Source organism: Ovis canadensis, chromosome 4 (genome assembly GCF_042477335.2).
Source record: "Ovis canadensis isolate MfBH-ARS-UI-01 breed Bighorn chromosome 4, ARS-UI_OviCan_v2, whole genome shotgun sequence".
NCBI lineage: Eukaryota > Metazoa > Chordata > Mammalia > Artiodactyla > Bovidae > Ovis > Ovis canadensis.
The window spans coordinates 42,140,541-42,160,952 of record NC_091248.1 but is presented as its reverse complement, the minus strand read 5'-3'; the positions used below and the strand labels follow the sequence as shown (position 1 = coordinate 42,160,952).

Genomic DNA, 20,412 nt, shown 5'->3' with positions numbered 1-20,412 from the left:
ATTCCCAAAGCACTGCTTTGAAAACACCTTAAAATAATATTTTTTATCTATCACATCATTTCTAGCCTTTTTTTTCCTTACAGTTTGGATTATACTTGACGAATTTTAGTACCAAACAATATCCACTAATGGTGTGTATATACAGAGAATAAAACAGCACAGAGAAAACGAAAGGTGAGTTGTATGGGCGAATGTGTTTGTGTGAGAAACCAGAATGTGGACTGCGGTTTGAGGAACAGTCATGGAAAGTAGAAGGCATCCTTTCCATCTTCAGCTCCATGTTTTTCAGTGCATCATAATGAAAAAGAGACAAGAGTGTCCACTAACTAAAAAAGTCTGGTAAGAGGGCATCTAGGCAGCAAGAGCCTTGTGGAAAGATGTTCACTTCAACACTGTTCACAACAGTGAAAACCTGGAAACAACGTAAAGGTCTACTGATAGGACAGAGAATGTACACTACAGGATATGTCCATAATGGCCCAGGATGGAAAAAGTAGAAGGATATATGAATATTCATGAACATGTCTCAAAACAAAGATATTAAAAGTGGAAGAAAGCAATGTCCTTAAACTATACATACAGAATACATTAATACTTACCTTTTGCTATATACGGTACATTAAAAATCATACTCACTGAAATAATACTGTATAGTGTGTGTGTTTGCATGTGTGTATATACTGGGAAGTACACAGATTAGGACAGTGGTTAAGAAGGGAATGGAAATAAGTCTCAGAGACAGTGACTCAGTGATTAAAGGGGAATCTGCACTCATCTGTAATTTTTATTTCTTTTATAAACAAAAGACTTGGAGCAAATATACTAAAAATATTTAGTTGCTGACAATTCTAAATAGTGGAAGTAATAAAGTTTGTTATATACTTCTCCGTATTATTCATCTTTTAAGTCACCCTAAATTAAAAAAAAGAATGATTGCATGATTTTAACCAAAATTTCTGATTTCTCAGATTACACTAGTTTATTGTAAAATGATGACACAGCAATGTATGAATACTTGATATGAAGTTTATTAATTGTCCACAGTGTTGGTGTAACTTCCAGTTACAAGACATGAAGATTAGCTTGCACTGCAAGACATAGCTGAGGTTTGTTTAACAGATAAGAAATCTTTGGAAAAACTGAACATTCATTTTTTTCTTGTTTGCTTCAAAGTTCAGTAATATATAACAAAATAATTATGTCAGGTATACTGTGAGAAGCAAATCAGCAAATAGAAAGAGACAAACTATTCTCTTTGCTTCAGAGGGAGAGGGAAGGAAAGTGTATTTGAAGTGAATCCTTTTAACCCCTTCTCAGAATGTTTTAACATGTACACAGTAAGTACAAAGATAACAAAATAAAGTACTATAGAAAAGAGCTACCAAAATACGGAGGATAGCCATGGTACAATACCTCTGCTTCCATATCATCTCTTCCATAATGATGAGAGTAATGGATCTTTAGGTAGATCTACACGACAGTAAAGTGATATGAAAATAGCTATCATTTCTGTTGGTGACAAGGGCACCCATTTTAATGATATAGCTATGGTTTGTGCCTACATTTACAGTGGGAGAAAATACATTCCTAAATTTATATAGCCATTGATAATAAGGGGCAAGATTACTAAAAATCATGTAATTTTCTTTCCATCCAAGTTCATGAGCACCATGAATTCTATCCATAGATTCCTGGGAGGCTTGCAGACTCAAATTTAAGAAATAATATCCTCTGAGACAGAAACATGCCCATCACCCATTCATCTACCTCCACTTCCAAACTATTGCTTAAATCTGCTGCAGTTGGAAAATGAATCAAGTATACTAATTAATTTGTTTTTGTTCTGTCGCTAAGTCGTGTCTGACTCTTTGTGACCCCATGACTGCAGAATGCCAGGCTTCCTTATCCTTCACTATCTCCCAGAGTTTGCTCAAACTCATGTCCATTGATTCAGTGATGCTATCTAATCATCTTATCCTAGACCCTGATGCTGGAAAAGACTGAAGCAAAAGAGGAGTTTGGCAGAGGATGAGATTCTGGTTATATATGCAAAGAATTAAACAGAATTTCACTAAGGGTAAGAAAACAGGTTAAGAAAGCATTTATAAGTGGAACTTCTGCATTTATTTTTGATTTTCAGAAGTTCTTCTGTTTATTTTCTGATTTTTAATTGTGTTTCAGATAGTTTATTTGCTAAAAAGGCTCCACTGGATTATTTATTCCATATCAGCATACCAATAATGTCAAAATCCAAGCATACCTCAACATACCAAGACAAACTACACAATTTCTAGGAAGGCAGGACCTGAGGAATCTTCATCACAAAATAATGATACCTCATTTAAAAAAAAAAAAAAACACTGTAATTCATCCGAATTGCTTCCAACTTATTCCCATGTGAGAATGCATATGGACATGGAAATGTGTGATGGAGGCATTTCTCTTCCTAACTTGACTTTTCACTGAAGGGACATACACTTTTTATTCATCTAGAATCCTGCATAGCTTCCGAGGACCTCCGACCATTCTGACCATTTTGTTCAAATAAGAGTATAAAATTCTGCTTGTATTTGTGTTATGTATTTTGTGTTCAAATACATCATCTAAAATCTCAGACTTCTGTTGAATGTTTAGAATTGTTGAAATGATATGAGCAATAAAATTCAAAACCATTACCTCATAAGCTTTAATCATTTATTCTTTATATTGTAGACATAATTATTACTCATCTCCCTATTCTTCCAGTTTTTGCTGATTAAGAAACTAACTTGCTTACAAATTAGTGAGGAACAAAGCTGAGATTTAAACATAGGTCCTCTAACCCCTCAACAAACTCTCCTGCACTCTCCCATAGTTTTTCACACTTATTTCAGGTTTATTATTTAAAGGATTCATTCTCCCACTGTCCTATTTTTCTGAGGAGAGATGAAATGAGTTTTCTTACTATTTAGATTCCAGTAGGTATTAATATTTAAGTGAGCCTGCCCAGGGTGCAATATTAAGAAAACCATTGTTTTTCCATTTAATATTGCATCATTTTTGATAATAATTCTATTAAAGGAAATATTGAACAAGAACCAATTCTTTGTATTCACAGGGAAAGAATATTAAGCAATGGAGTGACTGGCAATAAATGGTCAATGATATGGTAACATAATTTCTGAAACAGCTCCTCCAGTTTATAGATAATTCTATCAAGACAGAGAAAAGAAGAAAACAGCAGGGAATAAAGACCTTATTATACATTTATTACCAATCCATTTAAACAGGCATCTGACCCACAACAGTGTACCACCATGAAAGACCCTCATACAGGAAAAAATTAAAAAAGGAGTAAGAGGAGTAAGAGGATCACTAGAAAGGTGAAACTGTCTATCAAGGAGAAGACGGTAATTCAAAACTTTAAGATATGTTACTATTACCTATTCTTTAGTTGTCCAGAATAACACATGTATATTTTCTAAGGGAGTGGTTTCTATCTCAAGGACTATAAAACTGTTCAATGTTTATCAAAGAAGCTTTTTTAAAAAAAATCATATATGGCTATCAACTCACAATGTTTTTTGCATTATTCCAAAGGGAAAGTTCTTACTACATGATAAAAGCAAATTGTTCCTATCAGTTGACTACCTGAAGCCACGGAAAACAGATAATACACAGACGCATTGAAAAGAAAGAAAAATCTGTTTTGTTGTAAAGTGAGTTTGAACTAAAGAACCATTTTTTTTTTAATGGTGACAACACTGTTAAGCTGGGCTTCCCAGGTGGCACGAGTGGTAAATAACTCATCTGCAAATGCAGGCAACATAAACAGATGTGGATTTGATCCCTGGGTTGGGAAGATTCCCTTGGAGAACAGCATGGTAACCCACTCCAGTATTCTTGCCTGGAGAATCCCCTGGACAGAGAAGCCTGGTGGGCTACAGTCCATGTGGTTCCAAACAGTCAGACAAGATTGAAACCACTTAGCATGCACACACAAACTGTTAAACAGCCAGGAGGGGCTGCAATATGGTGAACCAATGATTTTATTCAGTTTAACATGGCATTCAGTTGGCATACTAACCTTCTTAAACTGTAAACTGAAGACAAAAAGATCCAGATGAGAGTATTTATAAAGATAAACTGATAACTGTAAGGTAAAATTTGATGTAACCTTTAGGGCAGGATACAAAAATTATTCCATTCAGCTTGGACCTTAAACCTGGTGGTTAACTGAAAGAATAGCACAGATTTCAAATAACTAATTCAGATAATTCATTTAAGACTTTAGTACAAACACATCTGAATATCTGTATTGTAGTCTCACAACAAAGAACACTTAATACATAAAGAGACGAGAGGAGAAAACAGGAAGGAAGAACAGTACTAGCCAAGAATCAACTTTAATTAGATTTTTAGAAGAAACAAAAGAACGTGCTATTTTGACTTATCTTTTCATATGAGAGATAACAAGTAAAAGTTTTAGAGGATTTATCCAATGTGCTAAGACAATAAAATTAAGCATCTCTGACAAGCCAGTATCCTCCAAACTACATTCTTAAGATCCTTAAACATTCTACTATGGGCGAGGGTGAGTTTTGCAGGAATGGGAAAAACATCAGGAAGGAAACTTGCTTCTTTAAATTCCACTTTTATACTTTAGGTTTTAGTCCCATTTCTAGCCTCATTTGGGGGCTCTCCTCAAACAGAGAATGACTTACAGTATAGGAGAGTGAAGGGCCAATGTTAATTGTTGTATAAATAACAAGAAATTGACAACATAAATGCATCTGCTGGGTGGTTAGAAAGAAAAAATGACTACATGTGAACTACTTGGGGAACAACAATACAGTGGTCTGGTAACTCTAACCTGTACCCAGTCAGTATGGCAGCTTCTCTAGAAAATATAGCTGGCATACTCAGGCCTGCATGAGCTGATCTATACAGACAGTTGCTTATGATGTTTTGCTATTTTTCCTTTAGGTAGCATGGGACTGTCATTGTCAGTCGCTGACTGACTGTGAAGTTAGGGGTCTTGAGCACCAAAACGTCCTCCGTAGTGTTCACCCAAGTTCTCTATCCTCTATGTATTTTATGAAACATTTTTTCTTTTTCGACAATGTCCAGTAAAAGCTTATATGATTTCATCTAACTACAAATTCAGGGTAAGTACTTGGGTTTTAGCCCCAATTATTTCAGATGTTAAAATAAGTTTGTTTTCTCATCTACGAAATATGTAAGTTGTTCTAGATAGCCTCTTTGGGTTCTGAGATTTCCTTCCCTAACTGTTTATCTTTTCCTTGTTAAACTGTGAATACTCAACAAAAGGTCATTATTAAAACATTTAAAATTAGTCTCTGTCTGTATTTCCTAGGAAACAAGTCACCTAGTAATGAAGTAATGGTCTGTTGAATAGAAAAGATAAAGATGAGAAGAAATAGATAAGGAGGGGTGGGAGTGAAGGGACTGGAGAAATTACAGATCATCTTCTGGGATAGAGAACAACAAAGAGGTTTCCCCCCAAGTGACAAAGAAGCGTTATAAAATGAAGGTCCTGGTGCGCTGCACTGAAGCTAACAAGAGGTAGAAACTTCCAAGATAACATGAGACTTGAGTTCGAATCTGACTTGGCAAAAAATGAGCAAATAAGCAAACAAAAAGATTAGTTCCTTCCAGCTACTTTGAGCTTGTTACAACTTTTCTTGTTGGCAGGAAGAAATACCCAAGAACAGACATTCCTTGTTCTGAGGGAGACTCTTGGATTTAACAGCAAAGGATACCTTTTCTAGATTTCTGTCTTTGCTCCGTGTGTTTTCTATTGTTTGGGTTTATCTCAGTCTAGGGTACAAGCATTTCCCCCCTTTATTTAGACTAAACTAGTCACCAGTCTTGACCCAAATGAGGTTTATCTGCAGTGAAAAGACTAAACTCCCTGGGAGTGGAACTTCACAAAGAACAAGGATAATAAAGATATCTGATGTGAACAAACACCTCCCTTATTCAGTGTTACCACAATTATGAATTATGCTTCCTTTGTGTTTGCAGAGTTGCCTCTTCTAATATATTCTCAATAGACAACAAAGCACCAAGAACACTGAGTAAATAACAGATGTTAAAAATAGCTACTACCTAACAATGTTACTGGAAGAATTAAAGTGCAGAAACTCCATCATCATATGAGACGCCAACTTAAAACAAAGGCTGGCATAATACTGCTTCTTTGGTTCTTTTCAAATTAATAAAACGCATTTGTTCCAAACTCATCTCTCTCACTTAAAACTGCTTGGGTTGTTTTCGATTTCTTTTCAACTCCCACTAAAATATACAATAGTAGGTACTATTCTTGGTGTAATTTTACTTATTTTACATGATTCCTTCATCTTTTTTTTTTAATATATTTGCATGTGTGGACTATACATATGCCCTGTTTTCATACTTGGAGAGCACAGAAATCCTTCTAAAAGAGTGGAATCTCTAGCCAGATTCCACTAGGTCATGTTATTCAAATGCAATATGACACAAAATTCATTTGTTCATGTGGTGTCTAGTTGCTAGGGGACACATCCAAAAAGTTAATCTTTGCAACAAGAGAAGACCAGTAGAGACCCTGAGTGCTACCCATAGGCTAGTACAGAGCCTCACTTTTGTATTCAAAGCTAGAAGAGGAAACCCTGGGAAATAGCTATTTCTATCCAAAGTGCAATGAAGTAAACACAGTGATTTCCAGTCTACTTGCTAAAGCCCTGTATCTTTTCGAGACCTCTTATGTCATTTAACATATTTTAAACAGAAACCCTATCACTTCTGTCTTTAAATAGCAAAGCACGATTCCTGAAAAACTAAAGGTTCTGAAATGTCCCTTCAAGTCCACCAAAGGGAATGATTTAACTGTTTTCTTAAAGGCCAATTTCTACAGAGGGATGAATCTGACAGAGCCATAAACATCAAATTTAAAATCATTTGAATGTTTCACCTAAGTTTACTCTGTACATGTTAAAAAAAATATCCTGCATATTACTTACACTTTGCTGTCACTTTGTACCCCCCCAGAGGAGGGGCGTGGCCTTCTAATGCGTCAAATCCAGCCGAAACCAGGACCATGTCTGGATCAAACTCTGTGGCCACAGGCTTCACTACAGTTCTGCACAGTAAAAAGGCAACCAGTTACACATGGGAATGGCAAATACCTTCAAAAATTGTGCAGTGAAAATGATTTGGCACAATCTCAAGAACTTCCCAAGAATAAAGAAAAGGGAAAAAGAAAACACTATTTGAGAGGATCAAAAACTTATCATTTCCTTAATACTGAATCAATCACTGTTATTTTTGCGTCCCAATTCAGTCTTTTTTCTTTCATCTTTTTCTCCAAAAAAAAAAAAAAAATGCTTGCAGGTACATTCTAAAGCCCGTCATATTACATGAACATCTGTGGCTGTTTTATCCCACTGCCTATAAAAAAACTGATTCTTCCAAGGGAGTGACTAATGTTTTACAGAGGAAAGGCAAAGCTTTAGTGAAAACCTGGCTTGCTCCAGTTAGTAAGAACTTGGTGTAAATTTGAACTATAAATTTCTTTGGGGAAAAAGCTGCTTTTCCAACTTTTTTTAAGAAACATTTTTAAATATTTGTCGTGGTAGGGGGTGACTCTCACAAAGGAAAAACACAAAATTCCTTTAATAGGATCCAGATTATAATGTTAAGCCAGTCCAAGGTCAGAGACACAAGGAATGCAGCTGCCTCATCCCTGACTGCCACCCCTGCTGGCCTCACTTGGACACTTGAGCACTCACCTCCTTACCTTCGCAGCCTCACTCACTCCTTCCTCCTCAGAGCTGGATTTGAGAGCCAGTGACTAGTGGATGCTACTGGGCTTTATAAAACCCAATAGTTCTTTAATGCAGGCTTCACAACGAGTGTGCCATCATTTAAATCCAAACGTTCAAAGACTATTTAATGAAATGAAATGGGACTAGTTCACCCTACACTGAATTAAAAGCAGTAAGTTCTCTTTTGTATGTTTGGGAGAAATAACTAAACCAAATATTAAAATAGCTATCCTTGAATAGTGACACAATTATGTTCTTTTCATCTTTTTGAAATGTGCAAATTTCCAGATCTTTTTATAATAACAACATATTAGTTTTATACTTCAATCTTTTTCATGTAGACAAGTTGTTGTTCAAGTTATAAAATTAAAAAAAATACTTATTTGAAACATACATACATAGAGATAAAAAGGAATTAAATGTCTTTAATAACTCTACAATTGTTATACAAGTATAAAAGTTCAAGTCTTCAATATCATAAATGTACAAGTGACTTCCACAGCAGTCTTGCTGACATTTGGAAAGCCTCATATCTGAACTATCCATCAGTGTAACTAAGTGAATATCCAACTTTGTTTATCATGCATATGTTTATTATTTTATTCTTTAATAAAATTAAGAATCTCTAATATAGCTACATTAGGAGAGATATTCAGTTCTTTTCCTTCCTAATAATACCAATAATCTTCATAAAAGTGTCACATGTTAGGAATTAACTACTTTTCATATGCATGAAATAACATATATGATATATGATGTTGGAATATTAGATGTTGCAATAAACTGTCTCAAAGAATCAAGAGTGTATTCTCAAGGTACTCCATCTATTTAGTTTGATTAATCCAATGTACTACCTTAGATAACAAACACTCAGTTCAGTTCAGTTGCTCAGTTGTGACCTACTCATGGACTGCAGCATGGCGGGCCTCTCTGTCCATCACCAACTCTTGGAGCCTACTATAACTCATGTCCATCGCACTGGTAATGCCATCCAACCATCTCATCCTCTGTTGTCCCCTTCTCCTCCCACCTTCAATCTTTCCCAGCATCAGGGTCTTTTCCAATGAGTGAGTTCTTCACATCAGGTGGCCAAAGTATTGGAGTTTCAGCTTCAACATCAGTCCTTCCAGTGAACACCCAGGACTGATCTCCTTTAGGATGGACAGGTTGGATCTCTTTGCAGTCCAAGGGACTCTCAAGAGTCTTCTCCAACACCACAGTTCAAAAGCATCAATTCTTCGGCACTCAGCTTTCTTTATCATCCAACTCTCACATCCATACACGACTACTGGAAAAACCATAGTTTGACTAGATGGACCTTTGTTGGCAAAGCAATGTCTCTGCTTTTTAATATGCTGTCTAGGTTGGTCATAACTTTTCTTCCAAGGACCAAGCATCTTTCAATTTCATGGCTGCAGTCACCATTTGTAGTGATTTTGGAGCCCCCCAAAATAAAGTCTCTCACTGTTTCCCCCTTTATTTGCCATGAAGTGATGGGACCAGATGCCATGATCTTAGTTTCCCGAATGCTGAGTTTTAAGCCAACTTTTTCACTCTGCTCTCACTTTTTTTTTTAATTGTACAACAGTTTTATTTCAACTAAAAAAAAAAAAAAAACCAGAAAATACTTTCAAATAAAGTACACAGAATGCTCAGTAATGATTTTATAACTAGTCAATTTGTGAGACCAGAATTTGAGATAAATACTTTAACCAGAGAAGAAGAGTTAGACTATGCTGGCAGGTTACTTTGTTGGTATCCTTCTGACAAATGTCACCTGTGTTGTGTTTTAAAAGCCCAAGCAGTTTGGCAAGGATTCTTTTTTTTTTTTTTTTTTTGTGAGCCAGGAATTGCAGATTTTAATAAAGATGCATTCAGAGGTGGCTGGACATTCAATTGAATCCAACATTTGAGATACATGTGAAATGCCTCTGAACAACTTTATCTATTACATGATTGCATCTCAGTCAAAGGAAGACTTTCACTTCTGTGAGCCTTGCCTCTTACATATATTCTCACTATAATTCTATTTTATGTACTTTTGCCAAAGCCAAATTTCAACAAGGAAAACATAGAATACTGTGACTATTGGGGTGGGAGGTACTGTTTTTTAGAACTGTAGCTCTCTCTTTTTTTTATTTTTTTAATTTAAATTTATTTATTTTAATTGGGTTAATTACTAACAATTACTAATTGTTAATTAGTAATTAACAGGCTAATTACTTTACAATATTGTATTGGTTTTGCCATACATCAACATGAATCTGCCACAAGTGTACACGTGTTCCCCATCCTGAACCCCCCTCCCACCTCCCTCCCTGTACCATCCCTCTGGGTCATCCCAGTGCACCAGCCCCAAGCATCCTGTATCTTGCATCAAACCTGGACTGGCGATTCATTTTTTATATGATATTAAACATATTTCAATGCCATTCTCCCAAATCATGCTCTTCCACTTTCATCAAGAGGCTTTTTAGTTCTTCTTCACTTTCCACTATAAGGGTGGTGTTATCTGCATATCTGAGGTTATTTATTGACATTTCTCCTGGCAATACTGATTTCAGCTTTTGCTTCTTCCAGCACAGCATTTTCATGATGTATTCTGCATATAAGTTAAATAAGCAGGGTAACAATATACAGCCTCGATACACTCCTTTCCCATTTGAAACTAGTCTGTTGTTCCAGGTCCAGCTTTAACTGTTTCTTCCTCACCTGCATACAGATTTCTTAAGAGGCAGGTCAGGTGGTCTGGTATTCCCATCTCTTGAAGAATTAACAAACACTACTCTTAGGAAAATATGGAGGTAGATGATTAAGCAATGTTGTCCACTCAACCATATGCATTACAATAACCATGCATTAGATTTTTCCACCTCCTTTCCTTCTCACTTCCACTTCTCTTTTGTCTCCCCAATCAATTTATACTTGTAAGATTGACTGGAGGATAAACATCCTTCAAGGCACAGCTCACTTACTACCTTCTTCATAAAGGCTTCTCAGTATCTGGATATAAAATATATACGTACATATTTTTGAAAGAAAAAGATAGGATAGGAGACAAGGGCTACCAACATAATATGGGAAACTTAGAGTTGATCTATGGAGGGGAAAACTTGAAGTTAAGTGCAAATCTATAAAGAGGGAGCCACAAAAAGCAAGATGACTATCGAAACAAACTGGCCAAAGAGAAAATACCCAGAGAGTCTGACATCTATGAGTCACTCATACCAACAGTCAGATATTTTCCCCCCTATCTTCCCTCAGTAGATCACCAGTCAAAAGCCCCTCTCAGTCACACAGAGTTCTCAACTATCTTTTTGGTGCCCCTTTCTCAGATACGATGGACTGTGTGAAGAAAGTCTCTAGCATAAATGACAACAAAAGTAACACGCCAACAGATGAATAAAAGAAAGGGAACTCAGCAAAGGAGAGAGAATGCAGGGAAGAGAGTATAATTACAGAAATTTGGATTACTCTCAAAGACATAAGATGGTACATAATGAAAAGAAGGTGTTATTAAAAAAAAAGAAATAGCAAACAAAATGTATAATAGACTGTTTAGAAGATAAATTTGATAAATTCTCTCAGACAGTATAGCACGAAACAGAGATGTGAAAAAATGGCAAGAAACTTGAAGGACCCATTTAGAAAATCAACATATGAAGGAAAAATCTACAGAAAAAATTTTAAAACTTATAATCTTGTGTACATCCAAGATGCAAAACTGAGAGCACATAATAATTTCAGACATTCAAAATATCAAAACAAAAAGAAAATATCTCCCACAAATACAAAAGAAGGTAGTGAATGCCCCCATTAAAATGAAGGTATAAACTGAAAAAGAGAATGAGATACAAACCGTTCCATCCAACAAAACATTTTTATAAATGTTCAATTTTGCCTCAAAAAAAAAAATTATTCTAACCTTAGAAGAGTAAAAATTTGGCCTGCAAATTCACACAGGCTTTCAAAATGTTTATTTCACAGGATCAATCCTGTATATTTGAACTTGCTCCAAAAATATGAAAAAAAAGAAAATTTGGAAAAAAGAGGTTCAAACTGGAGAAAGGAGTAGTACATCAAGGTTGTATATTGTTAACCTGCTTGTTTAACTTACATGCAGAGTACATCAGGCGAAATGTTGGGCTGGTTGAGTCACAAGCTGGAAACAAGATTGCTGGGAAAAATATTAATAAACTCAGATATGCAGATGACACCACCCTTATGGCAGAAAGCAAAGAGGAATTAAAGAGCCTCTTGATAAAGGTCAAACACGAGAGTGAAAAAGTTGGCTTAAAACTCAACATTCAAAACTTGAAGATTATGGCATCCAGTCCCATCACTTCATGGCAAATAGACAGGGAAACAATGGAAACAGTGAGAGACTTAATTTTCTTGGGCTCTAAAATCACTGTAGACTATAACTGCAGCATGAAATTAAAAGACACTTGCTCCTTGGAAGAGAAGCAAGGACAAGTCTAGACAGCATATTAAAGAGCAGAGACATTACTTTGCCTAAAAAGGTTCATATAGTCAAAGCTACGGTTTTTCCAGTAGTCATGTATGGATGTGAGAGCTGGACAATAAAAAAGGCTGAGTGCTGAAAAACTGATGCCTTCAAACTGTGGTGCTGGAGAAGATTCTTGAAGTCTTAAAGTCCCTTGGAGAGCAAGGAGATTAAACAAGTCCATCTTAAAGGAAATCAACCCTGAATATTTGTTGGAAGGACTGATGCTGAAGCTGAAGTTTCAATACTTTCAATACTTTTGACCATCTGATGCAAAGAGCCAACTCATTAGAAAAGACCCTGATGCTGGGAAAGATTGAAGGTAGGAGGAGAAGGGGACAACAGAGGATGAGATGGCTGGATGGCCTCACTAACGTAATGGGCATGAGTTTGTGCAAACTCTGGGACACAGTGAAGGACAGGGAAGCCTGGCATGCTACAGTCCATGGGGTTGCAAAGAGCCAGACCCAACTGAGAGACTGAACAACAACATCACTTTAAATGCCTTCCATTTTAAAATATATATGTTTAGAGTTGCGTTCGAGTGGTAGTTGTTTGTTGAATAAGTTAGTGATGCATGATTATAAGAGTTGTATGACACCATGCTTACTGAGTGCCTACTATGTTGTTTGGCTTAAAGATGTCCTAAATTTTGAGCTAAATCTTATTTATTTTTCTATTATTAGTATTAAACTCTTTCATGTTCAGTTCTCTTTTAAACTGATGAAACTAAGGCACCACAGATCTCTTTTAAGCAGATTTTTCTTAAGCAAATCTTAAATATTCAAAAGCATTCATTTAAAATTTTATCTGAATAATTGGGTTTTCTGGTAAAAGACAGGGAACAATGCATATGTGTTAGTCCCTCATCTTATCCCAATATCCCACTGAAAGAAAATTATAACAATATACAAATGAACTCATAGTTTTAAATATAAATCAGGTAGATAGATACAGAAAAACCTTTAGATATGTGTGTAGACATGGGTTATTATGTATTTCCTGAAAGCAATGACAGTGCAGTGGCAAAGAGTACAGTTAGCATCAGTCTTCAAAAAAAAAAAAAGGTTCAGGGATCCTTGGAGAAGTGGCTGAATCCAGGACGACAGCAGGGAAAATACAAGATATTTCTGGAACATCAGGTGACAAAAAATGATAAAATGCTCAGAAAGAGATGGGCATGTTAGCAGGGCATAAAAGCCAAGGTAACAGAGCTCCCAATGGCCAAAGGTGAGACAGTCTGATGAACAAAACAAATAATGACATTATTGGATTATAATCCATAGAATCAAGTCCAAGAGTTCTCACAGAAATTAAAAAATAATAGGAGAAACACAGAAAAGAAAAAAAATACCTCTGCCTTACAGAAAAATTTCAACTAATAAGTACAGAAGAATTGAGGTAAATAGAAAATAACTATTTGAATAAACTATTACTACAATTGAGTAATCAAGATTAGTATCTCCAGTCTCCTGTGATAAGACATATCAACATCACTACTCTCTGAGACAGGAGGATCAATTCTGTAGTATTCTTGCTAAAAACTTACAACCTCAAATCTAATCATTAGAAAATATCAGACAAACCCAAATTGAGAGACACTTGACAAAATACAATGACCAGTACACTTTAAAAGTCATGGTCAGGAACGTCTAAGAACCCGCTACAGATGGGAGGAGACCAAGGAGACATGACAGCTGAGTGCAACGTGAGGCTTTGGACTGGACCTGAAAAGGGGAAAGTGCAGTCCCATATAAAGACTGCAGCTTAGCTAAGAGTAGTACCCAGATATTCATTTCTAAATTTTGAAAACTCTACTGTGGTTTTATAAGTTTCTAAAATTATGGAAAGCTGGGTGTAGGGCATGTAGGAGCTCTGTGATATTCTTGTAACTTTTCCATAAGTGCAGCAGTACTTTAAAACAAAATACTACCAAGTATCAGAATCACCCACCCCGCAAAAAATAATATATGTGTAACAAAAACTGAAGATAGGAGAGTTGGCAACAAATAGATATTTTCAATAAATCTCCAGAAAAGGGGAACTGACCAAGTGCATATGAAAAGACTGAAACAAAAAAGGTTACCATAGAAGAGATGAGATATACTCAATGGAACCCCACTGAAGAAATAGGGATGGTGTAAGAAAAAGAGGCAGATCTGGAAATAATAAAGTTTTAAAATGTTAGCTGGTTAAGAGGACCAGGACTAAAGCTCAACACCTTAATTACCTTTCCTCTATGCCAACAACCAGTGTTTAACCCCAGGCAAAACATTCACATGATTCTTTCTTAAGAAAAGGATGTCTAGAGAAAGCCAAGCCTTTTTATGTGGATACTGTCCCCCAAGATGCAGTCATTTAGGAAGATACAGGTGACTCAGTGGGTAAAGAATCCACCTGCAGTGCAGGAGACACAGATTTGATCCCTGGGTCAGAAAGATCCCCTGGAAGAGGAAATAACAACCCACTCCAGTATTCTTGCCTGGAGAATCCCATGGACAGAGGAGCCTAGCGGCTTACAGTCCATGGGGTCACAAAGTGTCGGGCACAGCTGACTGAGCAAGCACAGGAAGATACTTAGACCACAAGCCATCTTCTAGAATGCGAATCCTAAGTGCGATTTGGCCATCTATACACTCTAATCCATACTGGCTGACACAGAACACCCGACTGACCCATTTATACAAGCACAGGAAAACTGACACCAGTGACTATTTTCATAAATGTCGATGGCAAAGCAGGAATTCCCCAACATAAGGAGACTCAGCAGAATGAAGAAAAAAAAGTTTAAAATAAACGTAAATATTAACAACCCTGGACAAAACAGAGATAGGTCAGGAACAGAAGTAATAATCTCAAGGAGATTCAAGAAATCATTGTATCTTTAAAACACAGATATGCTGTTATGAAAAAGAACAACTGAAGAACAAGGAAAGAACTTAAAAACTACAGTTGTATAAATTAGTAAGGGATCTGAAGAAGTAAAATTGAAATAGTCCCCTATAAAAGGAAGCAAATAGATAAACTATTATGTGCAAAAATAGACATGAATGATCAATATAGAAGCCTTGTATTTGAATAACAGGATCCGTGAGAATGCTGAGGAGGAATTTTTCAAGTAATAGTAGAAGATAATTTTAGGAGCTGAAAAATGACTAAAGTCTACAGATTTGATAAGTTCAACCAGTGCCAAGCTCTATCTATAACAACAAATACACACTTATACATATTCTCAGGAAATTTCAAATCCCTAGGGTTCCTTAAAAAAAAAAAGTCACCCTCAAAAGAGATGAAGGATGAGAGTGACATCAAAATCCTAACCAGCAACACTGACTGTCCTAATATTCTGAGGGAAAATTATTTTTAAACTTTAATTCACTTCCAGCCATTATGCACTGGGATTCAAGTATGATACTTAAAAAAAATTATTTTTGGCAAGGCTGGATCTTCATGCTACATGGTCATTTCTCTAGTTGCAGCAAGTGGGGGCTACTCTCTAGGAGCAGTGTGTGGGCCTCTCATTACAGTGGCTTTCCCTGTTGCAGAGCATGGGTTCTAGAATGAGCAGGCTTCAGTAATTCTGGCACGTAGGCCCAGTGCTTGCAGCTCCCAGCTCCTGGGCTCAAGAGCACGGGCTCAGTAGTTGTGGCACACAGGGCCTTAGCTGCTCCACGGTATGTGGGATCTTCCTGGACCAGGGATCAAACTTGTGTCTCCCGCCTTGGTAGGTAACTTCTTCACTGCTGAGCCACCAAGGAAGCCCTCAAGTATGTCATTAATACTTAAAAATACTTTAAGACATGTAAGGTCTCAAAAGCATAATTCCAAAGCCTCTTTCTAAATAACATACTTGAGAACGTAGTTCTACAAAAGAAGGAAGTAAATCAAAGAAACACAGGCATAGGACCGAAGTAGTAGTGTATGCAACACAGGAGAATGATGAAGAGGGCGCGCTGATGATTTGTACACAAATTTCTTTGCTGGACAACAAATGACTGAAGCAATAATACTGGTATCTTTGCTTTTCCATCTTCTCCTGACCACTGGAGACTCTGTCGTGCTCTCCTTAAGAAGCAGTCCTCCTCCTCCATTCCTGTATGTCTGCTTCCCAAACAAGGCTCATGCTAGAGAGAGTAAGTACATCAAGCTTATAAACAGGGAACAGACTTGTGGACACAGTTGGGGGAGGGACAAGGGACAAACTGAGAGAGCAGCTTGGAAACACATATGTGGGAATTTGCTGTGATGACGCAGGGAGCGAGCTCAAACTTGGTGCTTTGGGTCAACCTAGAGGGATGGGATAAAAACCTAGAGGGAAATAGGTGGGGAAACAGTGGAAACAGTGTCAGACTTTATTTTTCGGGGCTCCAAAATCACTGCAGATGGTGATTGCAGCCAGGAAATTAAAAGATGCTTACTCCTTGGAAGAAAAGTTATGACCAACCTAGAGAGTATATTCAAAAGCAGAGATATTATTTTGCCATCTAATGTCCATCTAGTCAAGGCTATGGTTTTTCCTGTGGTCATGTATGGATGTGAGAGTTGGACTGTGAAGAGGGCTGAGCGCCGAAGAATTGATGCTTTTGAACTGTGGTGTTGGAGAAGACTCTTGAGAGTCCCTTGGACTGCAAGGAGATCCAACCAGTCCATTCTGAAGGAGATCAGCCCTGGGATTTCTTTGGAAGGAATGATGCTGAAGCTGAAACTCCAGTACTTTGGCCACCTCATGCGAAGAGTTGACTCATTGGGAAAGACCGTGAGCTGGGAGGGATTGGGGGCAGGAGGAGAAGGGGACGACCGAGGATGAGATGGCTGGATGGCGTCACTGACTCGATGGATGTGAGTCTGAGTGAGCTCCGGGAGTCTGTGATGGACAGGGAGGGCTGGTGTGCTGCGATTCACGGGGTCGCAAAGAGTCGGATATGACTGAGCGACTGAACTGAACTGAGAGGGATGGTGTGGGGTGGGAGGTTGGAGAGAGATTCAAGAGGGAAGAGACATATGTATACCCAGGCAGAGACCAACACAATGTTGTAAAGCAATCATCTTCTGATTAAAAATTAAATAAATACTACTATTAGTATTACTACTACTTCTACTACTAACACTGAAGGGAGACACAGATCAGGTGTTTAGACACTAAACACAGTAAGGAGAAAAGAATCCCATTCTGGATTTCTTCCTACGAAATACTGATGCTGTTAGTTGCTCAGTCGTGCCCAACTCTTTGTGACCCCATGGACTGCAGCCCACTAGGCTCCTCTGTCCATGGGATTTTTCAGGCAAGGATACTCGAGTGGTTTGCCATTTCCTGCTCCAGGGGATCTTCCTGATCCAGGGGTCAAATCTGGGTCTCCTGCACTGCAGGCAGATTCTTTACCTACTGAGTTACCAGGGAAGTCCCTTTCTATAAAACTGTGATTTTTTTTAAAGTGCAACAGTGAACATTTATTTAAAAGGAAAAAATAAATTGCAAACCTTAAAAATTGACAAATACATAGTTTCCAAATGTGTACTAATAAAATATTGAAATAAAATGGGTGTTTGTAGATTAACCTGTATCCTGTGATTTTGCTTACCTTACTTATTATAATAGAGCTAGTATTTTTTTTTTTGTAGATTCCTTAGGATTTTAATGTGAAATCTCCGCAGCTAGAATCAGATTTCTGGTTTTATTTCAGCTCTAGCCAATGGCCAAAGAACTGCCTGCACTGATGCTGAGTCATGTCCTGGGCCTAACTGAACACCGCTAGTGATTTCCCATGATTCACTTCAGCCTCTGTCAAGTCAACAGCATGCTATGCTGGTCACTCCTTCGGCAAGCCCTGTGCAGGGGAGCATGCTCTGCTCTGACTTTATGGAAAAGAAAAGCTTGCTTCCTCAGCCTTCAACTCAAAATTTAAAGCATTTCAGAACATTTTAAATTCTAGAGGGATTTCCCTGGTGGTTCAGTGGCAAAGATTCCATGCTGCCAATGCAGGGGGCCAGGTTCAATCCCTGGTCAAGGAACTAGATGCCACATGCCGCAACTAAAGATTCCATACCTCACTACAAAGATCAATGATCCTGCATGCAGCAATGAAGACCCAGTCCAGCCAAATCAATATTTCAAAAATTCAGTTACTCAATATTTTTATATTCATTTAGCAGTCATTTATTGAGCCCGTATTACATGAGAGGCACTGGGACTGTCCCCAGATTCAAAGATATGAATAAGCTGAAGTAGCTAGGAAATGTGTCTTTGTAGTACAGTATGGTAGGAATTCAGGCACAAGTAATGTACCAAGAGACAGAAGTGTATGGGTAGACAACAGGGAGGAAGGTGGTATGAAGGAAGTTCACCTGAAGAATGGACATGAAAAGGGGATTCGGAAATCAGTGTAAGAGATTGCTAGGAAGTAAAATTAGGAAGGTCAGTTTAGGCAGATGGATTAGCAAGCACAAAGGCATGGACATCTGAAAGGACATGGAGCCTTGTGAAAATCATCCAGAATGACTGGAGCATATGATGTACATAGCAGAGGGGGTCTGTGAAGGCCAGCAGATCCCAGGCCCTACCCATCTGAAACAGGAGAGCTTGATGCTGAGGAAACCAGGGGCTGAGGGTGTCAAGTGTTTCAAGAACTGGAGTAGACCACAGTATAAAAGCATCACAAAGCTCACCCCATTCACTTTCCTCACTCAGCACATCTGACCCAACCACCTGTGATGTGCCACGCACTGCTGGAAGGCCAGGGTTCAGAGTAGACAGAATCTCTGCTCTCTTGCCTTCATGGAGTTTGCACGGCAGTGGAGGAGAAAGACAGTGTGTCACAAATAAGCAAGTGTGTAGTAAGGACTACGGTGGGAAATAACATAGACAAAGTCACAGGAGGTGGTGCACATTTAGACATGGGTGTTCAGAGAAGGCTGCTTGGCAGTGGGGACCCTGAACAGAGGACTGCACCGTGAGAAGTGAGGAGGAAGTGCAGCCCGAGGGAACAGTCAGTGCACAGGACCTGGAGCGGGAGCATCTCTAGTGTCTTCAGGTCAGCCCATGAGGTCACTGTGGCTAGTGCAAAGGGCATACTGCAAGGAAATATGGTTGGAAGTGGGGCCAGAAAGGTGGCATCAAGTCAGTGTGGGGCCTTCTAGGATATCATGACTTTGGATTTCATTTTGAACAAGGGAAACTGAAAAGTTTTGAGCAGGGCAGCGGTATGATGTGATTTATATAATTTCTGACCTCATCAATGAAGCAAAGTACTTAAAAATGTGCTTGAGAATGATGAGGTCCTTTTGACACTTGAGGCAGCAGCTTCTGATTCCCTGTATAATTTATAATGACATTATAAATTTCATTATTCAATGCACATTAAATAAATTACTTTATTTAAACAATGTAAATGTGAGTTATAGGTGAAAATCTAAGCCTACATTTTTCTTTCTAGTTTAACTGTAAGTCACTGCTTAAAAGCATCAGATTATAAAATTAAACATTTTCAAATGGTATAGGGACTTATTTTTAGGTTTTCCTTACAAAATTAAAATGCACATTAGAGCATGCACGCTTTTTCATCCATCTGTACATGTTTTTTCACACAGTTCAGGAGAAGAATGCTCCCAACAAAACGCCTCATGAAGAGTTCATGCTTGGAGACGCGGTCAAGGCAGCACATCAAAGAACAGCTGCTAACCAGACTCCGGGCAGCGGTTGTGGTGGCTGGGCTTCAGGATGGCCCCCAGCACCTCGCTCACCACTGGACCAGTGCCCTTCTGGGAGGGCACCAAAGGAAGGGATTACCATGGGTATTTGCGAAGAGGGTCAGTGCTGGGAGCTCCAAACACACCAAGTATAACTGGTGTTCTCCACCAACACCAGCCAGAGCAACGCTGCTCTTCTTCCTGATATCTTTACCCTCCATTTCTTCACAAAGCCACAAAGCAACACACACACATGCACACACACGCACACACACACACACACACACTGTTCCTTTCTCTTTTTAATCATCCTCCTTTTTCTTTACTGATGTGATTTTCCATCTCTGGCATCCCCCTTTCTCTCTCTCAGACCCATGTCCAGTCCATCAGGGCACCCTGTTGTCTAGACTTTCA

General features: G+C 38.1%; 1 protein-coding gene across 16 annotated transcripts in view; it reads right to left on the bottom strand.

Annotated features, from left to right (window-relative positions):
* Positions 1-20,412, bottom strand: part of HDAC9 (histone deacetylase 9) — a 1,067,281-nt gene that overhangs the window by 128,854 nt on the left and 918,015 nt on the right. For all 16 annotated transcript variants that reach the window (XR_011256609.1, XM_069587611.1, XM_069587612.1 and 13 more), the window contains one exon: positions 7,005-7,123. Coding sequence is in view for 15 of the 16 variants with exons in the window: in XM_069587611.1 (XP_069443712.1) it covers positions 7,005-7,123 (119 nt within the window). In the remaining variant the exon portion in view is untranslated. The remainder of the gene's footprint in view (positions 1-7,004; positions 7,124-20,412) is intronic.